This window comes from Salvia hispanica, chromosome 1 (genome assembly GCF_029641045.1).
Source record: "Salvia hispanica isolate PSC_SH4W2 chromosome 1, Shi_PSC_v1, whole genome shotgun sequence".
NCBI lineage: Eukaryota > Viridiplantae > Streptophyta > Magnoliopsida > Lamiales > Lamiaceae > Salvia > Salvia hispanica.
The window spans coordinates 13,792,237-13,816,082 of NC_142692.1; the positions used below are offsets into that span (position 1 = coordinate 13,792,237).

At 35.2% G+C, this 23,846-nt stretch overlaps 3 protein-coding genes and 1 pseudogene across 5 annotated transcripts; 3 read left to right on the top strand and 1 right to left on the bottom strand.

Moving 5' to 3' along the window:
- Window positions 1–4,841: 4,841 nt before the first annotated feature.
- LOC125218868 (cytochrome b5-like) lies at window positions 4,842–6,172 on the top strand. The gene is made up of 3 exons (XM_048120648.2): window positions 4,842–5,023; window positions 5,629–5,695; window positions 5,782–6,172. Exons 1-3 carry the CDS (start codon window positions 4,946–4,948, stop codon window positions 6,033–6,035), a joined length of 399 nt encoding a protein of 132 aa, XP_047976605.1. The 5' UTR covers window positions 4,842–4,945; the 3' UTR covers window positions 6,036–6,172.
- Window positions 6,173–10,317: 4,145 nt separating this feature from the next.
- Window positions 10,318–15,480, top strand: LOC125218825 (E3 ubiquitin-protein ligase SINAT2-like; annotated as a pseudogene). Its single transcript, XR_016134744.1, has 4 exons — window positions 10,318–10,635; window positions 12,698–12,924; window positions 14,445–14,827; window positions 14,961–15,480. The product of XR_016134744.1 is annotated as an E3 ubiquitin-protein ligase SINAT2-like (transcript).
- A 623-nt stretch (window positions 15,481–16,103) lies between these two features.
- Window positions 16,104–22,780, top strand: LOC125219379 (DNA (cytosine-5)-methyltransferase CMT1-like). Of its 2 annotated transcripts, none has more exons than XM_048121351.2 (20): window positions 16,104–16,410; window positions 16,724–16,807; window positions 18,205–18,312; window positions 18,391–18,510; window positions 18,588–18,687; window positions 18,826–19,025; window positions 19,118–19,183; window positions 19,312–19,548; window positions 19,812–19,870; window positions 19,963–20,029; window positions 20,113–20,442; window positions 20,557–20,625; window positions 20,719–20,805; window positions 20,897–20,984; window positions 21,504–21,622; window positions 21,703–21,807; window positions 21,890–21,933; window positions 22,026–22,095; window positions 22,179–22,282; window positions 22,357–22,780. In XM_048121351.2, exons 1-20 carry the CDS (start codon window positions 16,216–16,218, stop codon window positions 22,523–22,525), a joined length of 2,421 nt encoding a protein of 806 aa, XP_047977308.2. In that variant the 5' UTR covers window positions 16,104–16,215; the 3' UTR covers window positions 22,526–22,780. The 2 variants fall into 2 exon arrangements, with proteins under 2 accessions (XP_047977308.2, XP_047977309.2); XM_048121352.2 differs by having other exon boundaries at window positions 16,277–16,410; window positions 16,721–16,807.
- Window positions 22,772–23,768, bottom strand: LOC125219380 (uncharacterized). Its single transcript, XM_048121353.2, has one exon. It carries the CDS (start codon window positions 23,710–23,712, stop codon window positions 22,849–22,851), a length of 864 nt encoding a protein of 287 aa, XP_047977310.2. The 5' UTR covers window positions 23,713–23,768; the 3' UTR covers window positions 22,772–22,848.
- Window positions 23,769–23,846: the final 78 nt, after the last annotated feature.

Consider the following 23,846-nt stretch of genomic DNA (forward strand, 5'->3'; position numbering starts at 1 on the left):
AATGGGTCCCACATTCCACTAATTTTTTCAACCAATTTTTTTTTACATTTCTTAAAACTTGTATCCGGTCAAAGTGTGACTCTTAATAAAAAACGGATGGAGTATTTAATTACGAGATACTATAATTTTACAAATCAATTTGGAACTTGGATTGTGAATTTACTCCCTAATTACCCAAAACATGCGCCTCGAAACAAGGCAAAAGCTTCTGCGGACAATTAGTCTTGGACTTTCTTTTCCTTTATTCAACGTAAAACAAATAGTTGCAGGTATTTTTGTAGGTAACTGCTACTCATAAATCAATCTAAAATATATCAACAATATTCAAAATTATGATATTAGATCAATTGCTAACTAATCATTTAATTGCTAACTATAATTAATTTAAAGTCATAGGATTTTAGAAAACGTGTGGTCTACAATTTGCTACGTGTAATTTTTGTTTTTATTAATTAAATCAAAAAAGATAAAAACACTCCAAATTAGGGTTTTGGATGAAAATGTCAATATAGTGTTTCGAAAATATCAACACAATGCTTTGAAAATGTCAACATAATGCTTTAAGAATGTAACTCATGGCTTATATTGACATTCTATATGTATTATATTGACATATTTTATATAGTAGGTTGACATTTTCTGCTATACGAAAAAATTAAAAAATTTCAATTTTTTTTTCAACTTTTGACGTCGGAACATATACATGTAGGATATCGTTGGAATCCTTATAAAATTATCTTTAATTTGATATATGTTATATGAATTTAAAGTTTTGGAATTTCTTTTAAAAGTCAGTTATAACTAGTTTTGTAGTTAATTGACATTAATACCCATATTGATATTTTTTGAAATTAATCCTATGGCCTTATTGACGTTTTTTATTGATCGTATTGACATTTCGAGGTTAATGATCTAGAGCCTTAATTTGAATATCTAGTGACTATTATTTAATTATAGTTAGCAATGAAGTGTTGAGTTAGCAATACAACACTCCTCAGTTTATCACAGTTTATAACCTTCATAACAATCGAAGGCAATATTCAAAGCCCGGTACGATGCATGATTGCTTGAGCCAAATTTGACCCGACCCTATTACTAGATAAATTTAATAATTTTGCTAATGTTTTGACACATATGAGCCTAATTATCTAATTCATGTTGTAGTGGAAGACATATAATTCAAAATTTTAACGCAAATATATATAAGAAATATATATATTTATTTGGTCAAGTTGTTAAAAAAGAAAGACTCCACTATACTATTTCAATTCAACATGACAACCATATACTTCTATATAGTACTATACTAATAAATTTAAATCGAATAGTTTTTGCACTAGAAGGCTTTCTACCTGTTTTAATTATGGGCTCAAATATTTTCGGTCATGGGAAGACCTAACAAGCCCATTACCTGTTTTACAATAATGGCATTTGAGCTTCCACGGTAATTACTAATTTAACGTGTGTGGCTACTTTCGTTTGTCAGATTAAAGTGATCCATTAAAAAATTAAATTTGATATATATCTTATTATAGAAATAAGTGTAGATATCATGTTGAATTTTTTTTGTTGAGATAAACTAGTACAATCCCCGTGCATTGCACAATTTTCAAAAAAATATTTTTTGAAAGCCACCGAGGGAATGGATAATCCACATAAAAAAATTTAATTCGAAAAAGGACAAAACAAAGGGAATTAATCAAATGTGTATTTGTAATCTTTATGTGATAAAATGATGTAAATAAATTTTTATTGTCATAGAAAGTTAGAATTGGGCAAATTGGGGAAGAGATAATTTGTTAATGGAGAATTATAATTGGAGAAGAAGAAAATGAGAATTTATTTATAGACATATAATTAGAGAAGAGGTGAGAGAACTTGACAATATATTTTAGATGAATTTTAATAATAAAGATTTTTTTTTTTGAAATGTAATTAAATGATAGGCACTTAATTTAACAAATCTCATTAAGACACTCACATTCCTTACTTAGAAAAAAGATGCACGTTTTCTATAAGGGTAAAATAACATAAATTTAATAATAAATACTAATCCCAAAGTTTATTGTTATACGTGGAGCATAGAGTATTTTGCCTAAGATACTTAATCAGAGCTCTTAATAACTTTAATCCCAAAGTTTATTGTTAGCATAGAGTATTTATGAAATGTAAACTAAGAGACATAATCAGAGCTCTTAATTAATTGTGGGAACCTCTTTTTTTTTCCACGAACTTTGTCAAAGTATCATTTTAGGTCCGTGAACTTTGAAAATATCATTTTAAATCCGTCAACTATGAGTTAATATCATTCGAAGTACTTTTTAACTATCTCCAAGTTTTTTTGGACAAAAATACCCTCAATACCTTGAAGGGTATATATTTTTAATAAACTTATCACATACTCATATTTTTTATAAATATCTTTACTATATATTTTAGATGAATTTTCTAAATATAATTTAACCTTCAATATTATCACTTAATTTTGTGACATGCAAGAAAAGTTCCTTCTTCAACTTTTTATAATTAAAAAATTTTAAAATATTTTTAAGATATGGATACTCGTAAAAATTAATGTCACAATAAATAGATGATACTTGAATATTGATATATTGATAAATATTATTTTTAAATAATATATCAATATTCAAGTATCGTCTATTGACCGTGACCTTGATATTTTACGAGTATCCATACCTCAAAAATATTTTAAAATTCTTTAATTATAAAAAGTAGAAGGAACTTTTCTTGCATGTCACAAAATTAAGTGATAATATTGAAGGCCAAATTATATTTAGAAATTTCGTAAAAAATATATTGAGGGTATTTTCGTCCATAAAAACATGGAAATAGTAAAAAAATAAGTCGAATGATATTAACTCATAGTTGACGGACCTCAAATGATATTTTCAAAGTTCACAGACCTAAAATGATATGTTGACAAAGTTCGTGGACCAAAAAAGATGTTCCCTCTAATTAATTTAATCCCAAAGTTTATTGTTAGCATAGAGTACTCATAAAATTTTGCCTAAGATACTTAATCAAAGCTTTTAATTACTATTTTTTCTTAGACACACGTTTGTCGGAGGTAGGCTTTGGTGCAGGGGTTAGAGTTGTCAACTGGGCCGGGCTGGCCCGACCGTGCTCGGCCTAGGCCCGGCCCACTAGTGAGATGAAGCGGGCCTGGTCTGGGCTCATCAGTTGAGATGGGCTCCAATTGGGCCATTTTGTAAACCCATGCCCGGCCCAGGCCTAAGACCATCCGAAGCCCAGCCCAGGCCCGGGCCCATAAGAGACCCACCTTCTATAATTAGTGTTTTTTTTAATATAATTAGGTGATTAATCACTGATAATAGTATAGTTCTCTATTTATGCATGTCATCTTGTGCACGAGACATGTTAATTTTGTCTATATCATTCTAATATTTTGGATGTCTCTGAATGGACTCGAACAGTAATAGTTTAATATCAACATAAGTTTTCATCTAAATCAAGAATGAAACATTCAATCTTGATTATATCTATTTTTTTGATGATTTTTTTTATCAAAGATGTAAAGAGATGATTATGAAGTTTAACTTTAAAAATATTATGTAATCAAACCTTGATATGTGATGATAATTATAGAATTCTTTAAATTTGTTAATTAGTTCATATACTTGTAGCTTTAAAAATACAACATCAACCCATATATCATCATCTACTAACAAAACAAAACTAACAATATTGATTATTACTTTAGTTATACACTTACTTTTAAATAGAATAAAGAACATGAGAAAAATATTATTGACACAAAGTCAATAAATGAACTTAAACACATTATTAGATTTAGATTTAGTTAATGTGATATACAAATACAAGTTATAAGTTTTATTTTTGCATATAATACATTTAGAATATCTTTAAAATACTTAAACAAAAAATTCAAACAAAGTCCATCCAGCCCGGCCCGGCCTGGCCCAGCCACATGGGCTTGGGCAGGCGGGCTTAGCAAAATTAGAAAAAGCTCAGCCCACCTCAGACATGGGCCTGGGCTGGACTGGGCCAGCCCGGCCCACTTGACATCTCTAGTAGGGGTGGAGCAGAAAATGTTGGAGAATTTGGTGTAGGTGATTCTCACCGATTTGGATATAATATGAGTGCCCACTTTTTTTGGACAAGAGTGTTAAGAAATTTAAAAAAATATTATGAAAAAGTTGTAGAATATAAATTTTAACTTTTAAATATAATTTTATAATATAATTAAGTGAGATAAGTTAATAGAGTATAAGATTAATTATTATTTATAATAAAAAGTGTAATTAAACTCTTAACAGAGGACGTACTAAAATGATAAAAGTTGTATACTAAAATGATAAAAGTTGATATACAAGATAGGGAGTAATGTATAACAAAGGATGAGCTATATATCCTCTTCTATCATGCATGTACAATTACTGCCCTCTTAATTTTCTTACATATGGTCCTTATTTCTTTAAAATTTAATTTTTTATTGAAAGTATCGAATTGAATAGAAGTAATGGTAGATCCGTCCAATTCTTCCTAAATTACGAATTGAATAATCAAAAAGAGCCACGAGCCATACTTAAAGAGTGACATGAGGTTTAAAAACAAATGCTGTTTTAACTATTAGATTAAAGAGAAAATAATATGTTTATATTAATATGAGAATTTTTTTAAAATTTATGAGATAAACTAATAAGAAAAATAGAAGAAGTACTGAAATATACCGTTTGGTCTAAAGAGTGGGTTGGTTTGGTTGGTTGAAAATCTGACGGTTGAGTTGGACAGCCCATCTCACCAACCTCACATTACTATCTTAAATCTACCTTGCCATACCTGGACCCTCCCATCTCCCACCTACCTACTACCATCACCACACTCTTCAAGAGAGAGCATTTCTTCTGTTCCTTTTGAAATCTCGATCGATCCCTTTCTTTCAATGGCTAAGGTATTCACTCTTGCTGAGGTTTCTGAGCACAACAACAGCAAGGATTGCTGGCTTGTCATTGGTGGAAAGGTACAAAACCCCCCCTTTTTTGTATCGACTTGATTTTGTGTATTTGATGAGTGGATTTGTCAAAGATTCAATCTTGATCGATTCTTGAATTGGGTTTCGAGTTTGGGATATGGATTTGTTTTTTCTTGTTTAGCTTTTTTTAACTGTTGGTAACTTGGACTTGTGGTGTGCTTGGCATGTTTTTCTGCTTCATGAGTTCATCCTAAAGAGGTGGAATTCTTATTAAGTTCTTTCAGTTTGAGATTCTTTTAGTACAATCTCAAGCTTCTAGCGTTGTGTGGAAGTAAATCTCATGTTTGAATGCCCAATTTTTGGATAAATTGAATGTGACAGATGCAAGATTCTCATTAAATTCTATGCCCTAAACCAGAGTAGAATCTTGTTTTGCTTCATATATGGAAGCATTTCACTTCTTTGTTTCTCAGTTTGATGCTTTTCCAACTATTGTGATTCTAACCCAACCCCTGTGATCTGAGATATAAACAGTAAAAAATGAGTTAAACCAAAAATCATCATGCAAGATATGTATGTATATATGCTTAATACAATTGCATAGTAGGTGGTATTATACATTTGATAGTCTCAAGTCCCCAAACAATCGTCAGGTTTATGACGTGACCAAGTTCTTGGAAGATCACCCTGGTGGGGATGAAGTTATAATATCTTCGACAGGTACTTGCGAGACCCCCCACACACCTTGTTAGTGAAGTTGTAGTAGTTCTTTCCTGCTTAACATAGTGTGTTGTCTGTGGATGCAGGAAAGGATGCAACGGATGATTTTGAGGATGTCGGGCACAGCGCCAGCGCGAAGACGATGATGGAAGACTTTCTCGTTGGTGAGATTGACGCATCCACCATCCCCTCCAAGAAGACTTACACCCCTCCCAAGCAGCCTCATTACAACCAGGACAAGACATCAGAGTTCATCGTCAAACTCCTCCAATTCTTAGTCCCTTTGGTCATCTTGGGCTTGGCCGTTGCCCTCCGTTTCTACATCAAATCAGAGACCTAGGTTTCTTGTTAGATTCCTATCTCTAATAAGTTTGTGTAGCCTCTGAGACAGAAAGGGTGTCTGGTATTGAGGGAGTGCTTGTATTCTGTCAAACTCGATTCTTTCTTGTTTGCTTCAATCACTGTCTTAAATCTTTACATTTATGCTTGTTCCAAAAGGATTAAGTTTTGAGTCACATAGAATGATCAAATCAATACTCCTAACAAGACATTTCTTAGCCCAAGATTGAGTAAATCTTGTAAATGAAAATTTTTAACTGCTAAACGATGTATTGGAATTCTGGACTCTCAACACTACAACAATAATTTAATAAAAAAATAGAACAATATTTTCATTAGTATACCTTTTCTTCTACAACAAGATAGTTCAGTCAGGTGAAGTGATAGATACATTGCACCAAAGTACACACGCAAAAACAAAACTCACAACCACTACAACGCACTAAATCACGAGTTTGAAACGAAATTTTTTTATATGAGGACAGAGGACTTTATTGATGCAACTTCGAGTATGTAATACTACATGAGAACACTTATGCGGACTCAAATATATATAAAATAAAGCGAAATATTGAAAGCATAATATAACATATATATAGTTAGTTCAATGGGAAGTTCTATATGAATGAGCCATAAATATATAGATAAAAGGATATTGGGATTTAGAGTGTCCACTATAGGGAGGCCGCGGCCCCCAATAGCCCCCTATAGTGAGAGCCACGAGAGTTCACAGGGGGGGTGCCCAGGAGAGTGCCACGCCGGCGGCTCGGCCGTGGCTCCCCTATTGTAGCGCCCGAGAGCCGCGGCTCCCCCAATTTTGACATTTTTTATTTTTTATTTTTTTTCAGTTTTGTGCTAATTTTATTTTATGGAGAGGGATTTTGGAGAAGATGAAGTATGGAGAGAGAGAGAGTGTGGGATGATGGTTTTCAAAAATAATTAATTTGGCATTAATTTAGCATTAATTAGGAAATAAATTATCTCTAAAACTAAATACCAATTAAAATTGGTCAACTTTTTAATTAAGGATTGTGATTTCAGTTCACACCCTAATTACGGAAATAATTAAAATTCAAATTTTCGATAAATATATTTACTTGTAATTGTCAATTTTTTTAATTAAGTTATGTTTATTTTTTATAATTATTATAGTCTGATAATTTTTATTCTAGTTGAATTAAAATATACAGAAAGTGAAAAAAATAATTAATTTGTTGGCTTGAGTTTGTCCACTATAATGTGAACAAGTTTTATGGCTAGGCCAAGTTTTGTGGCTTGGCCTGACCAACTATAGTGGACACCCTTAGGCCCTTCTAAGAGTATCCACAATAGGGGAGCCGTGGCTCGGGGGTGGCTTGGCCGTGCTCCCTATTGCTGACGCCACGGAGGGCCGCGCTGGGGGGGGGGCATGGGAGAGCCACGGTGAAGGCTCGGCCGAGGCTCCACCGAATTCCGATTTTTTTTTTTTTAATATTTTCGAAAATTGTTTATAAATACCTCATTCCACACATTTTCACATCACACATTTTACACCCTTGATACCTCATTCCACACATTTTCAATTTTTTTATTAAATTATGCATTTTTTTATAATTATTATAGTCCAATATTTTTTATTCTAGTTAAATTAAAATATACAAAAATAAAAAAAATAATTAATTTGTGGCTTAGGCTTGTCCACTATTAGGGTGGACAAGTTTGTTTTCGGTCTGGCCATTTTTCTTGGCCTTGGCCAAGTTTTTGTGGCTTGGGTAGGGCCATGGGCTTTTCTATTATGGACACCCTAAGGGCTATGAAGTTTGGCCTTCTGTGACATGCGAGCCGGGCCGTACATAACACTTAATATTTTTTGGTGGTTTTTCTCCTAAAAAACTCAAACTAACTTTAAAACCAGATTACGACTTCTTAAAAAAATAATGAATAAAATACACCCAGCGTCCCACAAAAGATGTTACATTTCTTCTTTTGAAAAAAAATCTCCCTCACATTAACATAAAATATACTATTTTTTCTCTTCATTTAACAAAAAAAATTTAGTGTCATTTCTCAAGTGTGCCATCTGTTATAGACGGATGGAATATATAGACGTTTTTCATTGTCCAAAATAAATTGATATAACTAATTTTACAAAATAAATCAAACAGTATTGGACATATTATTTTAGGCGCTAAATAAATTTCGATGATCCTATCCAGTTCTCAAATAGTATTAAAAAGTTGCATGGTGGATAGATTTACATAAGGCTGCGTTTGGCACATGAAATTGGAGATGTGGAATTGGAGTCAATAATTCCAAATCTAATGTTTGGTACGACAAAAATATTTGGATTTAGAATTGAATTGAAATTCCAAATCTTTCAATTCCACAATTTGAATTCTATATCAAATAAAAATTGGAATTTTATATAGTCATAAAATTAGACAGTTTCACTATATATTCATAACACACACTACATACATTTCACACACTGCGTATATTTCACGCACTACACACACTTCACGCACTACACACATTTCACACATACTACACACAATACAACACTTTCACACACTACACACACTTCACACACTATACACATTTCACATACACTACACACTCTTATGTACTACACATATACACTACACACATTTCAAATATTTCAAGCATCCGATTTTTGGATTTTTTTTTCCGATCCAAACTTAATCGAATCGAAAAAAAGAAATTTGTAAAAAGTTTAAATTGAACCAAACTGAAAAACTGAACCAAATTTGAAATTTCAGTTTGTGAATGGTGTGTGTGTAATGTGTGTATTTTGTGTATAGTGTATGTATTTTGCGTAAAATTTGTGTAATGTGTATGCAATGTGCGCAGTGTGTATGTAGACTTTAGTGTGTTTATTTTGTGTATAGCGCGTGTGTAGAGTGTGCAATGCATTTTTTGTATAGTATGTGTAGTGCCGCACTTTGTGTATAGTGTGTGTATATTGTCTGCTATGTGTATTTTTTGTATAATGTGTGTACATTTTTGTGTAGTGTGTTTGTTTTGTGTATAGTGTGTGCACTGTTATTTTGTGTATAAAGTGTGTAGTTTGTGCAATGTGTATTTTGTGTATAAAGTGTGTAGTGTGTGTGAGTGTGTATTTTGAATATAGTGTGTAGGGGTGGGAATACGGGTATCCATGGATACTCGACCCCGAAAAAACTGGATACCCAAACCCAAAAATCATCTAAATGTCTATCCAAAACCCGACCCGATATATTTTCGGGTACTCCAATACCCGCCCCGGGTATCCATATCCAACGTATCGGGTACCCAAATACCCGACTCAATACATGTGTTAATAACTAATAAAAAATTTTAAATTTTGTATATTAATATAAATATAGAAATATTTAAATTGACTAATATCTTTAATGTTGCATTTATTTTTTAGTATGAAACTATAAAAAAAATGGGTCACTTTTATTTTAAAGTATATGATTATATTTATGGGGACTGGTTATGCAATATGTAAGTAAAATAATAAAAGTTACGCTTTAATTAAATTGTAGAAGCAACCAATAATATAATTCAAAAGTCAAAATACTCATTAACTGGATATAAAAACCACATGAGTTGGTTATGCAATACGTAAAATTTGAGAGTTTGGAGACGTTGTGACCTAGAGTAAGAAGATTAACTTACTTTTATAAGTTTTGAGAAAGTTAACCTAGTAAGTTGTAATTAGTAAATAAATTAACCCAACTTTAAACATAATTTAAAAAAATGCTTTAAATAATAAATTGGATATTCGGGTAATATCTGATACCCATTCGGGTTATCCAATACCCGATTTATCTTAATTTTCAATATCCAATCTCATACTCAATCTCATAAAATTGGATATTGGGTATCCAATACCAGGTGGATATCGGATCGGGTACGGGTAAACCCAATACCCGATATCCATATTCCCACCCATTAGTGTGTGTACAATGTGTGCATAAATTTTTCAAATTCAATTTCATACTATCAATCCGTACTTCATTTTACCAAACATAGAATTTGAAATTGAATTCCTTCCAATTTAATTCCATGAAATTCAATTCCAATTCTATGTACCAAACGTAGCCTAATCAGTCATAACTTCCAATTTAATTCTATGGAATTCAATTCCAATTATGTGTATCAAACGTAGCCTAATCAAATCATAACTTGAGAAACTATTGATTGGTCAAAGTTGAAAGTTTAAGATAATTCAATTCCTTCCAATTCGATTCCAATACGGTGGACCAAATGGAGTTTAATCAATCCTAACATGAGAAACTATTGATCGATCAAAGACAAAGTTCAAAATAAAAGTCATAACTTGTGTAGGTAGAAAATTCATACACAACACATTGTGAGTCTGGAGATTGGGAAGTATAGAGTTGCCGCGCATTCAAGTGTGGTAAATAAACCCAACAGATTTGTAAATACAGGGCACCTAAACGAAATTTAAGGATTGAGCTCCAACTCCTACTGAAGTAATTTCGCATGATCAACACTCAATTATGGATTACTCCAGCATGGATTGATTACGATTTTGGGCGTTTGATTCATTTCCGCCTGCATAATCTTCTCTTGGGTTTTTGCTTTTCTAGGTTAGTCCTCTCCCCTAATCTCTCTCTTTCGATATATATACATCCCCATACTCCCTCCTCTCTCTGGCTATATTAAGATGCTCTTGATTTTAGAAGGTGCTTTATTTTTATTTTAATGTTTTTTTCTGTATTTGATTTGATAACAGAGGGAAACGAATTTGATCTTTACTGTGTCGTGATTCTTGGAGGAAGTGAGAGAGATGGGTGAATTTTGTGTGAGAAAATGAAGCTTGCTTTGATTGTGTGCGCATGTGGGAATGTTGGTTGAATTGTTGTGAAAAATAAAATTTTAGATTTTCAGGATATGATGTTCTAATGCTGTGGATGCTATTGATTTTTAGTCTGCATTGCAATTTTTCAAAGGAGTTGAAAAGGCTCTGAGCTGGGCAGCACCAAGTGTGTGTGGAATCACTAATTTCCATTTTTTCCTTTTGTGGTACTACTATTTTTATTTGAATTTAGTTAATAATAGGAATTGTTCTATTTGATGTGACCGGATTGTTGCTCAATCTTTGATGTGGATTTTTTACCTGAAAAATCTGATATCCTATTAACCTAGAAAAGAATGTTTTATTGGTTCATAATTTCTTGGTTGTTCACAAGACACCAGTTTCTCTTCTTTTGTTTGCATTTGGTGGTGGTATAAACTGGTAACTCATGTTGTGCTATCGCACTTGGTTACATTTTGTGAAACGTTACATTGATTTGGTTCATTGTTTAAAAGTTTCGAATTTGTCATCTTCTCATAACTATTCTCAGTTATGTTTAGTGTTCATGATTGCAAGGTTCCAAATCAACTGTTGCGTTTTATTTCCACAACTAGACCGAGTCATAGCCCACTGGACAGCAGATATATAACCAAGACAAAAGTAACACATGCTTTTCCATCGTTTAGATTCGATAGTAACCACTGTATGTTCTTCCAGATTATAGCTTCATCTTTCTTTCCCATTCAGGTGGGAGATAATTAGTCGTAGGCATTTAGTTTGAAATATGCACTTCTGGTAGGAATGCAGCTACCTCTTTACTCCTATTTACTTCGACTGTCTAATGGAGCACTTTCATGTCTGGTGCAGCTCAGAATAACTAAATCGACATATGCAACTCTGATCAAGTTCTGATACTTATTCTGTACATTGAAATAGTAGAGCTTTGAAGTAAGTATGTCTTTTTTAGGGCTTTGATGTTTCCAAACGAGAAAGCTTGGAATGATAGTCCCAAAGCTAAAAGTTGTGTGTAATAGAATGTTGGTCAATGCTTGTAAGATTTCTGTATCATATAGCTCATCCCAAATATATTGCTTGGATCGAAGGGTTACTTCTTTAGCTAATTAATAATGTTGTCATTCTTTTGCTAGTTCTATCACCTTTCCAACGCCAGATGAAAATGGTTATCTGCATGCTGAAATGTCCAAGTCAAAATATTTACATCAAACAGCTTCCAAGACTTCCTGTATGAGATTTATCCAAAAAATAGTATAAATATGTTGGAGACTTCTTTTCTGTTTTAGTGGCTTATAGTCCAAGTCTTTACATTTTTTGGATTCTTGACCATCCTTTCCTGTGTAGATTTAGATCCAAAAGAATTCAATCTGAAGTAATAAAAAAGATTATAATGTTAAGCCATGTTTAGCCGGATAATTATGTCGATAATGTTGTCATATCCTAGTTGAGGTTGACATATATTTTCGAATGAAATATTAATGTATTATGAAGAAGTCCTAATAGTCCTATCACAGATTCACAAACATCTATTCATGGTTGCATTGTATTAAGATTCAATTGGTGCTTTGGTGCTAATGTTGTTATTCCTATTTATGCATGTTGAGTCTCATTTAACAAGATGCAATGATTTAGAAATAATCAATTAGCTAGAGTTTTGGTTTAAAATTAATGTAAAATGTTGTCGTGCCACCAAAAATGTAGGCAACTGGAGGTAGAATTGTGCTATAATGTGTAATCTGTCTTCTACATATGAATCTTATCAGTCCAACTCAGTTTGTTTGCTAAGCTTCATATGAAGTTCTTGCTCCACTAATTCCTCATATTGGATGCATCGACAGGAATCCAGTAAACAACATTTTTGGAAATATCATGATTCCATGTGACACCTATGAAGGCATTATTGAGGGCCACAGTGCTGATAATGATGTTGCCCATGAGATAATTGAATATAGGAACATCTCGGCTTTTAATGGTCCAAAATGTGGCATAACATCAAATACAGCTGTGCACAAGCTTCTTGAATGCCCGGTTTGTGTGAATGTAATGTTCCCTCCCGATTCACCAGGTAATTAATTCTATACAATCCATATCTTGTCTTATTCAATATTTTTATATCTTAGTGAAATTATTCTAATTTAGCTTCCACGTGTGTCTTTATCCCTGGGTCATAGTATAAACGTCACTGCCAGAATGCTACCCTTTTTAGCTGCATTAGTATTAATTTAGTAAGTTGTCTTTATTGAAGTTTCCAGCTTTTACAGGAAATATATTAAAGATACGTTATAGACCATAGATATCATATTCCGTTGTTTCCAAAATAAAAACGGGTAGTTCCAGCTAGCCTTATATGGAAGTGCGGAATTCACTCCTAAACCCTAAACCCTAATTTACTCCTGGATTAGTATAATTGAATTTTGAATGCAACAGTTGTTTTGATAAACTATTGGTGTTTAAATGCTTATAAGTTAGCATGTAATGAAAAGGTGGAGTTTGTCACTTCGTAATTCGTATGCAAGGTTAGTATTAGAGCTGCTACAGTGATACCTGCAGTTTGTTGATGCTTGCCACCTCGGTATAGGACATTAGATTTTGGCAATTTTTATCAATGAATATTTAAGAAAGCGCACTCGTTAATAATCTCCACATTTGTTGTTTCTTCTGGAATACCCTTCAGATTATGAGCTAATTAAACCATACGCATTCATGTTGGCTAATTAAAAATGCCCCTTCATTTGATTAGATGTGGTGTAGTAAATACAAATCATTTTTAAGGAAAATAGAATCATTATCTTATGCCCATACACCTCTTATGCTAGTTTTCACCACCTCAAACATCTGTAACCACCCTTCACCCTTCACTTTTACCAGCTGACCTATTATTTATAATAGCCCTTTTTGGTGATCTTCTGCCACATTGAAGCCATCAACTAGTTAACTTAAATATAACGGTCACATTTCAAGACTCAAGGTATTTATCTTTTACCTTTGTAGCCTCATGTTTTCTACCTCAAGCAATTAAATATACCCCACCCCTGATTCCTGGGCCTGTGACCATGTCACGATATTGCTTTAATAGAGTGCGGCTGGAAAATTCTGTGTTAAAAGTTAAAAGTGGCGGCTCCTATGGTGATGATAGTTAGCAACTGGGGGGGGGGGGGGGGGGGGGATGGATCGCTGTGCTTCGGAGAATTCCGTTTGTTAGATGGTAGATTCATGATTCTGGGTGGAAGGTGGTCTAGGGAAACACAGAATTTTGTAGTTAAGATTCATGATTTACGGAGATCGGGAGATGAGATATAATTAAAATTCATAAAGACAAAGCTAGAGGATTTTCAAGGAAAACACATAATTTTGTGATTGCTCTCTAGTGTTTTATAACTTCAACAGAAAAATAATCTGTCATCTTAGATATGAAACTAGTAGGAGTTTGTTTTTCCACCTAAAAACTTGGTCGAACTATAATGTGTATTTTACAAGGGCTAATTTAATCGGATTTTACTTGATGGTTTCATTTTCTCAATCAGTAAATTTTAATTTCTTTATCTTTCTCTGTATTGATCCTACTATCACTGTCTCCCATTCCAGTGTCCAAATGGCCATACTTTATGCTCCAAGTGCCTATCGAAAGTGCAGTGTTGCCCAATTTTTTGTCATGAACGCGGGAAGTTAAGATGCTTAGCGTTGGAACGAGTAGCAGAATCACGTGAACTTCCATGCAAGTACCAGATTCTCGGGTGTCAGGATATTTTCTTGTATCATGGCAGATTGAGGCACGAACAGAATTGCAGGTATCGTCCCTACAGGTGCTCATACGCTGGAGCAGACTGCCCCATCAGCGATAGTATCCAGTTCCTTGTAGACCATCTCAAGAGAATCATAACGTTGATATGCATGACGGGTGTACTTTCAACCACAGATACGTGAAATCCAACCCCCAAGACGTCGAAACTGCCACCTGGATGCTGACTGTAAGCTCTCTCTTGGTCCCCTTGTAGGCTTGTAGCTATATATATCACTAAATCGAAGCGTTAAATGCTAACAGACAGTTATAAGTGGGACACCAAAAAGTGGTTAAATTCTTTCCTGACCGCAATTGTGCAGGTTTACAACTGCTACGGCTACCAGTTCTGCTTGCACTTCGAGGCCTTCAATCTAGGGATGGTGCCTGTGTATATGGCGTTCATCCATTTCATGGGCGATGATCACGACACTCGCAAGTTCAGCTACAGCCTGGAAATAGGAGGAAATGGTAAAAAGATGACACGGCAAGGAGTCCCCAGGAGCATTCGCGACGGGCACGCAAAAGTCTGTGAAAGCATGGGCAGGCTGATCATCCAACAAAGCATGGCGCTCTTATTCTCCGGTGGCAACAGGCAGGAGCTGAAGCTGAAGGTGGCAGGGCGTAGAGTGGTGGTGTTGCGGAGATTGCCTTGCCGTCGTCACATACATGCAGTGATGTAGGCATGGGAAGGGTGATAGGTTCAGCCAGGGCTTTACTTAGTTGAGGCTAAATAAATCCAGATGTTTTGTGATCGAAGTTGCATTATAACATTTCATTTTAACTTCTGAAACTTCTAATTTGATTAAAGACACTAAATATATAATTAATAATGTTTCGTAACCTCTGGTACACTAATCAGCACTAGGGTTCATAATAATAATATTCAAAAAAGTTATTTGTATTTTTTCGAAATTATGAAAAATTAGGGTGTACCGCATACATTCAATAGCTTTAGGCCTTTTGCCAAAAAACTATATCTAGCCAGCTATTTCTTTCCTGTAGTATTTAGTTAATATTCCCTTTTTCAAATCTTCAATATTTTTTTCATCTATCTTAAAAGAAAAAGAAAATGACAAGATATTAAAAAAAAAGAAGAAATTGTAACATAAAAAAATGATTTATTTGTGTAAAATTATGAATTTTGAGATAATTTTTACTTAATTATTAAGAAAAATAATTAAATACCAATAAATTGCATTATCAAACTGGACATTCTCAAAGAGAGGAAGATTTTCTCTTTCAGTTTAAATTTTTTTTAAAAAAAAATTGATGTCGAGGAGAAAGAAGTAGGTGAATTATAAAAAAAAGTTGAAATTCTTTATGAAAATTAGAAGAAAAAAAGAAGAAGACGTGAACAGTAGGCTGATTGGACGCCTCAGTACCCACTCCCGCCCCTTCCGCTGTCTTCAAAATTTTCAAAACCAAAAACCCCATTTCTCACAACCCTTTACTATTCCTCTCACTCCACTACTTACTATATATATCCCTCTCCACCTCTTCTTTTTACCCCACTTCGTAGCCATCGCCGAATCTTTCTATTCATACACACACATTCTACGCGTTTACCTTTCAGTGATGCCGATGAAGAGGACTTCTGAATCGGCCGAAGGAAGCAATCGCTCCAAGAGACGACCACCAGAGCTGGTGGATGAGAATCCAACCTCTCCACCTCTCAAAGAGGAAAGGCCGCCCCGGTTTATAGGTGATCCGTTCGACACCGAGATAGCTCGGGCACGGTGGCCACATCGATACGATCCAAACCGATCCACGGTAATCAAATCCATTTTTATGTTATTTGTGCTATATGGTTCGTATCACTCTCACTTCTTAAACATTCTCAGAGTATTGAATTTTGTTTATTTATGCTAAGTTTTAATTCTTGTGAAAAACGTGACATACATTGATTATCTCCTGTGATCAATAATGATTTTTTTAGCTGTATATCGCTTTCAAATTTTGTTCAATCTTCTTGTCAACAACTATTACATGTCATGGATTTTTATGCTTTGAGTTTTCAAGTTGAGATTTTGCAACCCTCACATCTGTATTGATATAACTATTTTGGCTTCATGGATAATAGTAGGAATTTGTCCAAGCAAAAAACCATTTTCTTCTAGCGGCGGTTGATGGAGAGATGTACGTCTTGGATGAGGATTCCTATGTTAAGGTGAAGTCTTAATGTTGTCTCCTTCGAGGGTTTTTTTTTCTCAAAACGGTGGCACATATATGTTACTTTCCTCAAATGGAAGGAATTTTTTTTTTAAATTCCGTAAATGTGATAAACTGGTGTTGAAAATGCGTCACTTTTTGATGAGACACGTTCAAATTTTGCATCACTAGTGTGACACATTTTGGAAACGGGTCTCATAAATATATAATAGTAGTTTGATAATCAAATGGTCAAGGCCAATGGACTTAAGCTATAGTCTTTTGTTTGTGATTGTGTTTTGTGACCGTGATTTGGTACATTGTTTTGTAACATTAACAAAAAAATGCATCTCATAAAATACACTCTACTTCTTTCGTCCTAAGTTAGTTGATTCATTTATTTTTGACACTTGAGAGTAAAGTAAGAGAAAAAAGGAATAAAGAAAAATATATAACAAGTAGTTTAGGAAATCTCTCTATAATAATTGGGTTGTGACTAGGGTTTGATTACTTTAGACTTTTTTATTTTATTTTTGTAACCTTAACAAAATAGAATAATTAGAAAAACTAAAGCAGTGACTAACCCTAGTTGATTTGGAATACAAAAACATAAGGTAAGGCCATGAACCACTAGACAAGTGTTGTTAGGAGTGTGACGCACGCCGGGTGAAGAGGTTAAAATCCGGCTTGTTCGGGCGATGGGGCGCACTAGCATGCATAGGTATAAATAAGAGAGATGAAAAGTAAAAGATATTAAATGAACAAATACGCTTAAATGTAGATATAAATGAGAATATGGAGTCCTGATAACACATAAATGGCAAAATATGAAGTAGTAAGCACCATTAAATGTTGTTAACCGATTAAAGTTGGAGAGATATATATTGAGAGGATTAAGGAAGATGAGAACTAGAATAAATTAAATGGGAATAAAGTACATAGATAGTAAACATCATAGGGAATCCCCATTACACATTAGTGGTGAAAATTAGTAGTAAAGCACCATAATTGATTCTAAATATTGTCAACCAGTTAGAGCTAGAGATAGAGATATTGGGAGGATCAAGGTAGATGAAAATTATTTGAACCAAAAAGTGCAAAGATTTTTTTAAAAAGTTATAAATGCAAAGGCATAACTGAGGGCACCCCTTGCACCCTGCTCGCCTCAGCCTCCTCAGCTACTTTATGCATGGCACCCTTTTGAGAAAAAAAACCTCATTTGAGTGGAGAATTTTGTTTACGTGGATTAAATGTGTTTGCATTTGGTCCCCTTTTCTTTCTCTCTCTTTTTCTTACTCCAAAACATGCATGATGCTTTCACTGATATTGATTTTATAATTCTTTGTCAATATTTCAATCCCTGCTTTGTTCAGCAATTATTTTAAAACTGACTAACAACAAATTTTGGTTGTTTAGGCGGAGGAAGGGAAGGAAAATTACATATGCAAGATTGTGGAGTTTTTCGAAGCTGTTGATGGGAAAAAACTTTTTTGTGCTCAGTGGTATTATAGGGCAGATGATACGGTGAGACGTTGTGAAATGAGTACTGTCTATCAGCTTTTCAGTTAGTAGATCTGACACAGTTTCTGCTTTCTTTGGTAGGTTATTAAAACTTGCGCTAACCTTATTAAGAGCAATAAAATATTCTTTTCTCAAGTCAAGGATGATAATCCACTTGACTGTCTTGAAGAGAAGGTTAGAGTTATGCATTTACCTTTGAAGGTATGTGTGAACCCATTAAAACTGTGCTCTTTTCTCAGCGGGATGTTGAACCTGATTTTATTCTTGCATGTTTATAGGTTGACAAAGCGTTAATGTCAAAACTTTTAGCAGCATATGACTTATTCTGTGACAAGATGTACTTACTTCCGTATACTTCTTTTGTAAGCTTGCCATCAGGTGTGTTTAACTTTTTCCTATGTTAAATACATTTACTATTGTATGGTCTTAATTTGTGACTGCGAATTTGTATTATTGGAAATTGAGATAGACTGTAACTTTTCCTTTTATTTTTCTGAATGCAATCTTTATTTGCAGAGACAGAGAGTCCTACAAATAGCGATGACTTTGGTTCTACCATCTCTAGTGATGCTGAAGAAAATTCTATTCCACATGTATTTCCTGAGATTGAAAGGCAATGTGGTGAGAGAACCCTGTTGGACATGTACTCTGGATGTGGTGGAATGTCGACTGGGCTTTGTCTTGGTGCTAACAGTTGCGGGGTCAAACTTGTCACGGTAATTTTGGTCTTCCCTTATTTGTTGCACTACCCTTTTATATGGAATTGCTCTAGTTATCATGGATTGACATGTTCTATTTTGATAAACAGAAATGGGCTGTTGATCTCAACCCATATGCTTGTCAAAGCTTGAAGCTAAACCATCCCGAAACACAGGTAATTAGTTGTGAGCATATTAGTGAGTTCTATGTTGGAAAAACACTGATCTTTAGTTGTGAGCATATTAGTGAGTTCTATGTTGGAAAAACAGTGATCTTTTACTTTTACTCATCTTGGTATAATAGGTAAGAAATGAAAAAGCCGAGGATTTTTATCACCTTCTTGTGGAGTGGGAGAAGCTTTGCATTTCCTATTTATCCTCAGAAAATAATGACGCATCCAGTGAGCCTGTCAAAGAAGTTGAAGATGATGGTAAGGAAGAGGAAGATGAAGATGACTCTGAGGTGTTTGAAGTTGAAGAGATTTTGGAAATTTGTTATGGAGACCCCAATAACAAAAAATCTTCTGAACTGCATTTCAAGGTAATTGAGCCATCATATATTTAGCATGTATCTCTAAGAACATTATGTGTTCCTATAAAAATGTATATTTGATTGAGTGATTATTGAGTTATGTGTATATATGAATAGAAAGCTTTCACTCTAGATATTAAACTCAATAGTTGATAGTTAACTAGTGCACTAATATTAACAGGTCATATATTCACCGCTCTTCACTTCTTAGTATATATTCCTTGCCTTGTGCTTTTATTCTAATACTACCTTTTGTATTTCAATGTTATCAGATACGGTGGAAGGGTTATGGCCCTGAGTATGATACGTGGGAGCCCTTGGATGGTCTAAGGTATAAAAAGTTGATTTTTGATATTGATTCACCTATTAGATGAACTTTATTTTGCATTTCTCATGTGTTTGTATGAAATCTTATCTTGCCAGTTCTTGCCCTGAAAAGCTGAATGAATTTGTGTTAAAAGGTTACAAGTCTAGAATTTTACCACTTCCAGTAAGTGTTTTGTTTTTTAGTATCAACAAATTAAATTGAACTCAATTGCTTGGAAGTAATGGTTATTGTTTAATGACATGTAGGGAACTGTTGATGTTGTATGTGGGGGCCCACCTTGTCAAGGCATAAGTGGCTTTAATAGGTTTAGGAACAAGGATGCCCCACTTGAAGATCCAAAGAATAAACAACTTGTTGTTTTCATGGATATTGTGTCCCATCTCAAGCCAAAGTTTGTGCTGATGGAGAATGTTGTTGATCTTGTGAAGTTTGCAGGTGGTTTTCTTGGTAGATATGCAATGGGTTGCCTTGTGGGCATGGGTTATCAAGCTAGAATGGGAATGATGGCAGCTGGTGCATACGGTCTGCCTCAATTTCGCATGCGTGTTTTCTTGTGGGGTGCTCTTCCCACAGAGGTTATATTACTCCTCTTATGAAGCTGTCTTCCAGTGTTGTTAACTTGATAAAGAAATATTCTTCACTGATCTAGCTTTGCTCATAGTTTTCCCGCCTTGTCTCTTTGGCTGCAGAAGTTACCCTCATACCCATTACCAACCCATAATGTCGTTGTTAGAGGAGTTACTCCACTTGAATTTGAGGTATGGCTAATTTTGAGTGGAGTTATATTCACCATTTTGTTGTTATTTTCTCTTCTTCTTCAAGGTGATTATATAACTTTTTTCTGACTGTAGGCCAATACGGTTGCATATGAAGAAGGGCGTAAACTAGATCTAAAGAAAGCTTTGGTTCTTGGCGATGCTATCTCTGACCTCCCTCATGTATGTACAACTTGGGTTTCTCACCCTATGATCTGTGTTTTCTTTTATAATACACCTATGTAATATTATGGCTTGAATTTGCCTTATTTAGGTTGAGAATGATGAAGGGCGTGATGAAATACCTTATAACTCGGAGCCTCAAACTGAATTCCAACGCTTTATAAGGCTAAGAAGGGATGGTAAGCTTATACTCCCTCCGTCCTAGCTAAGATGACATATTCCTTAGCCAGCACGAGATTTTGGGAGTTTTTGCTTAAAGTGAGTATAAATATTAAAATAGAGAGAGAAAGAAAGATGAATATTTTAATAGGAGTGAGAAAAAGTGATTGAGTGTATTAATTGTAGAGATAAAGTTTCCAAAAAAGGAAATGTGTCATCTTAATTGGGACAAACTAAAAAGGAAAATGTGTCATCTTAAGCGGGACGGAGGGAATAGCTTCTAGTTTACTGTTGAATGATGGCAAATTGAATCTATGAATTCATTTCTCATTCCCAATTTGGACTACTTATTCTTAAATGAACTCTTTTGCATCTCTAATGCAGAAATGCCTGGTTACTTAAATGTCATCTTAAGCGGAACGGTGGGAGTAGCTTCTAGTTTACTGTTGAATGATGGCAAATTGCATCTATGAATTCATTTCTCATTCCCAATTTGGACTACTTATTCTTAAATGAACTCTTTTGCATCTCTAACGCAGAAATGCCTGGTTACTTAAATGTCAAATCTGAGGTGATTGAACATCCGTTGTGTGATCATCGCCCCCTTCTTCTAAATCAAGATGATTATGAGCGTGTTTGTCAAATACCTAAAAAGAAGGTAGGGCCTTCCTCTTTTGAGTCCTTTACAAATAGACTATGAATAAAATTTTCATTTTTGTATCTGTTATCTTTGTGCAGGGTGCAAACTTTAGGGATTTGCCAGGTGTGAGAGTCCGTCCTGACAACAAAGTCGAATGGGATCCTAATGTGGAGAGGAAAAAAGTTTCTTCTGGGAAACCTTTGGTATAATATGCCTTTCAAATATCTCATCAGTCAGTCTTATTTTGTGCAGTATGCAAAATCATGTAGTTCTCGTAATATGCAGGTCCCAGATTATGCTATGTCTTTTGTTAATGGAACCTCAAGCAAGTATGTTACCTGATTTTGATTTACGCACGATGAAATATAAGCTCAACATGATCTTAATTATGTGTATAATAATCATCTCTTGATTCTTGCAGGCCGTTTGGGCGTTTGTGGTGGGATGAAACAGTTCCTACTGTCGTCACTCGAGCAGAACCTCATAATCAGGTAGCACTTCCATTTGTCTATAGTCTATACTAGTTAAGATTTTGCCAGGACTGATTAACGAGAAAAATAAACTCTTTTTCTAGGCAATCTTGCATCCTAATCAAGATAGAGTTCTTTCAATCCGTGAAAATGCCCGACTGCAAGGCTTTCCTGATTACTACAAACTTGTTGGGCCTATAAAGGAGAGGTAAGCCCTTCTGCCCCTCCCTCCTCTTGTCCCTTCCTTGGCCACAAATTTTGAGGTGTGACTCTGGTTTTTAGATACATACAAGTGGGGAATGCGGTGGCTGTGCCGGTAGCAAGAGCATTGGGATTCTCTCTAGCTCTGGCGTTGAGGGGGTTATCGCAGAATGAAGCAGTGATGACCTTGCCTGAAGATTATCCCATGATGAAGGATGTATCTTCTTCACCAAATAATGACATGATATGATTCATGTTTAATCATTCAAAGCTGGTAAGAGTTGTTTATGAAAGCGATAAGAAGCTTCATACTTTTGTCTATTTGTACTCTTGTTCGTTCCATTCACTTGGAAGAATTCATATTCTTTAATTTAATGCACAACAACTGAGGTTGAAAATAATTGTAAGTGTTGGTTGTCTTACTAATTTTGGTTGCTTAGTTTCTATGCAACAAAAACTATTGTATAAGTACGCTCTTTATTGCGAGAATTTAGAATTGTTTATATTTTAATGATTTCAAATGCATTAATGTGCTTGAATTGAGAATTTTAGCTTCAACAATAATATGCTTAATTAGTGCTCCTCCTCCTTATGATCCCCAAAATCATCAGTAGCATCTTCTAAGTTATGGTACTCCACCTGATCCTTAGAGTACAACTTGAGCAAGTACAAATAAGACCCCACGCCAAAAACCGCCACCCCAACCACGTAGTAACTGAACAAAATAGTAGCCAGTGATTTTGCCCGCTCCACCGCCTCTCCGCTGCCGCACAGCACCACATAGTGCCCGTCCTCCACCCCGACTGCGCAGCCCTTAGGCATCAGCCGCGGCGTGTAGAGCATGACGCCGATCACAACGAGCCAAACGCCCTGCGCGAAAATCGCCAGAGACCTGGCGAAACTGAGCAGGAAGCTTCTAGGATCGGCGGTGCTGATCACGGTGAGGGCGAGGGCGGCGAGGATGAGGATCTGGAGGAGCCAGTGGTAGCGGCCTTCTAGGCCGGCATGGTCGGTGGAGTGCAGGCGGAAGAGGAGGAGCTCCTGTGCGAGCGTGAGGGCGCCGAGGAGGTGCGTGAGGGCAGACCTGGCCGGAGGGGAGATTCTGTCGAGGATGACTGCGAAGGAGGCGTAGGTGAGGAAGGTGAGGGAGATGGTGGCGTGCTCGAGGTTGTGGAGGTGGTTGGAGGGGATGGAACCGTCAGGGGCGAAGGGGTGGTGGCGGTGGGGCATGATGAAGAGCTCCATGGAGATGGAAGTGGAGGCAGCGAAGATGATGAAGTAGAGCTCTAGGTATCTGAATTTGTAAATTGGGAACCATGGATGGGAAATGTAGGTGTTAGGGTTTGTGGCGTGGAGTTTTGTGTGGTTGAAGAGATGCCACAACCCGATGATGAAGAAGGCTAATCCCGGTCCGATGTGGCCGCGAAGGCTGCCCATGTTAGACAAGGCAAGACCAAGAGAGATGTGGGAAGGATGGGAGTGTGTGTGTTTAAAAAATAATCAAGTTCATAGTATATAGTAGTATTAGAAACTTAGAGTAGGTGAGGTATTTCGTGTTAGTATTGTTCATT

Excerpts from the sequence above, each read along its gene's own strand:
- LOC125219380 (XM_048121353.2), bottom strand. The coding sequence starts at position 23,712 with ATGGGCAGCCTTCGCGGCCACATCGGACCGGGATTAGCCTTCTTCATC.
- LOC125218868 (XM_048120648.2), top strand. The coding sequence starts at position 4,946 with ATGGCTAAGGTATTCACTCTTGCTGAGGTTTCTGAGCACAACAACAGC. Across the intron at positions 5,024-5,628 it reads GGCTTGTCATTGGTGGAAAG|GTTTATGACGTGACCAAGTT; the intron begins GTACAAAACCCC and ends AACAATCGTCAG. Across the intron at positions 5,696-5,781 it reads AGTTATAATATCTTCGACAG|GAAAGGATGCAACGGATGAT; the intron begins GTACTTGCGAGA and ends CTGTGGATGCAG.
- LOC125219379 (XM_048121351.2), top strand. The coding sequence starts at position 16,216 with ATGCCGATGAAGAGGACTTCTGAATCGGCCGAAGGAAGCAATCGCTCC. Across the intron at positions 16,411-16,723 it reads ACGATCCAAACCGATCCACG|GAATTTGTCCAAGCAAAAAA; the intron begins GTAATCAAATCC and ends GGATAATAGTAG. Across the intron at positions 19,184-19,311 it reads TAAACCATCCCGAAACACAG|GTAAGAAATGAAAAAGCCGA; the intron begins GTAATTAGTTGT and ends TTGGTATAATAG.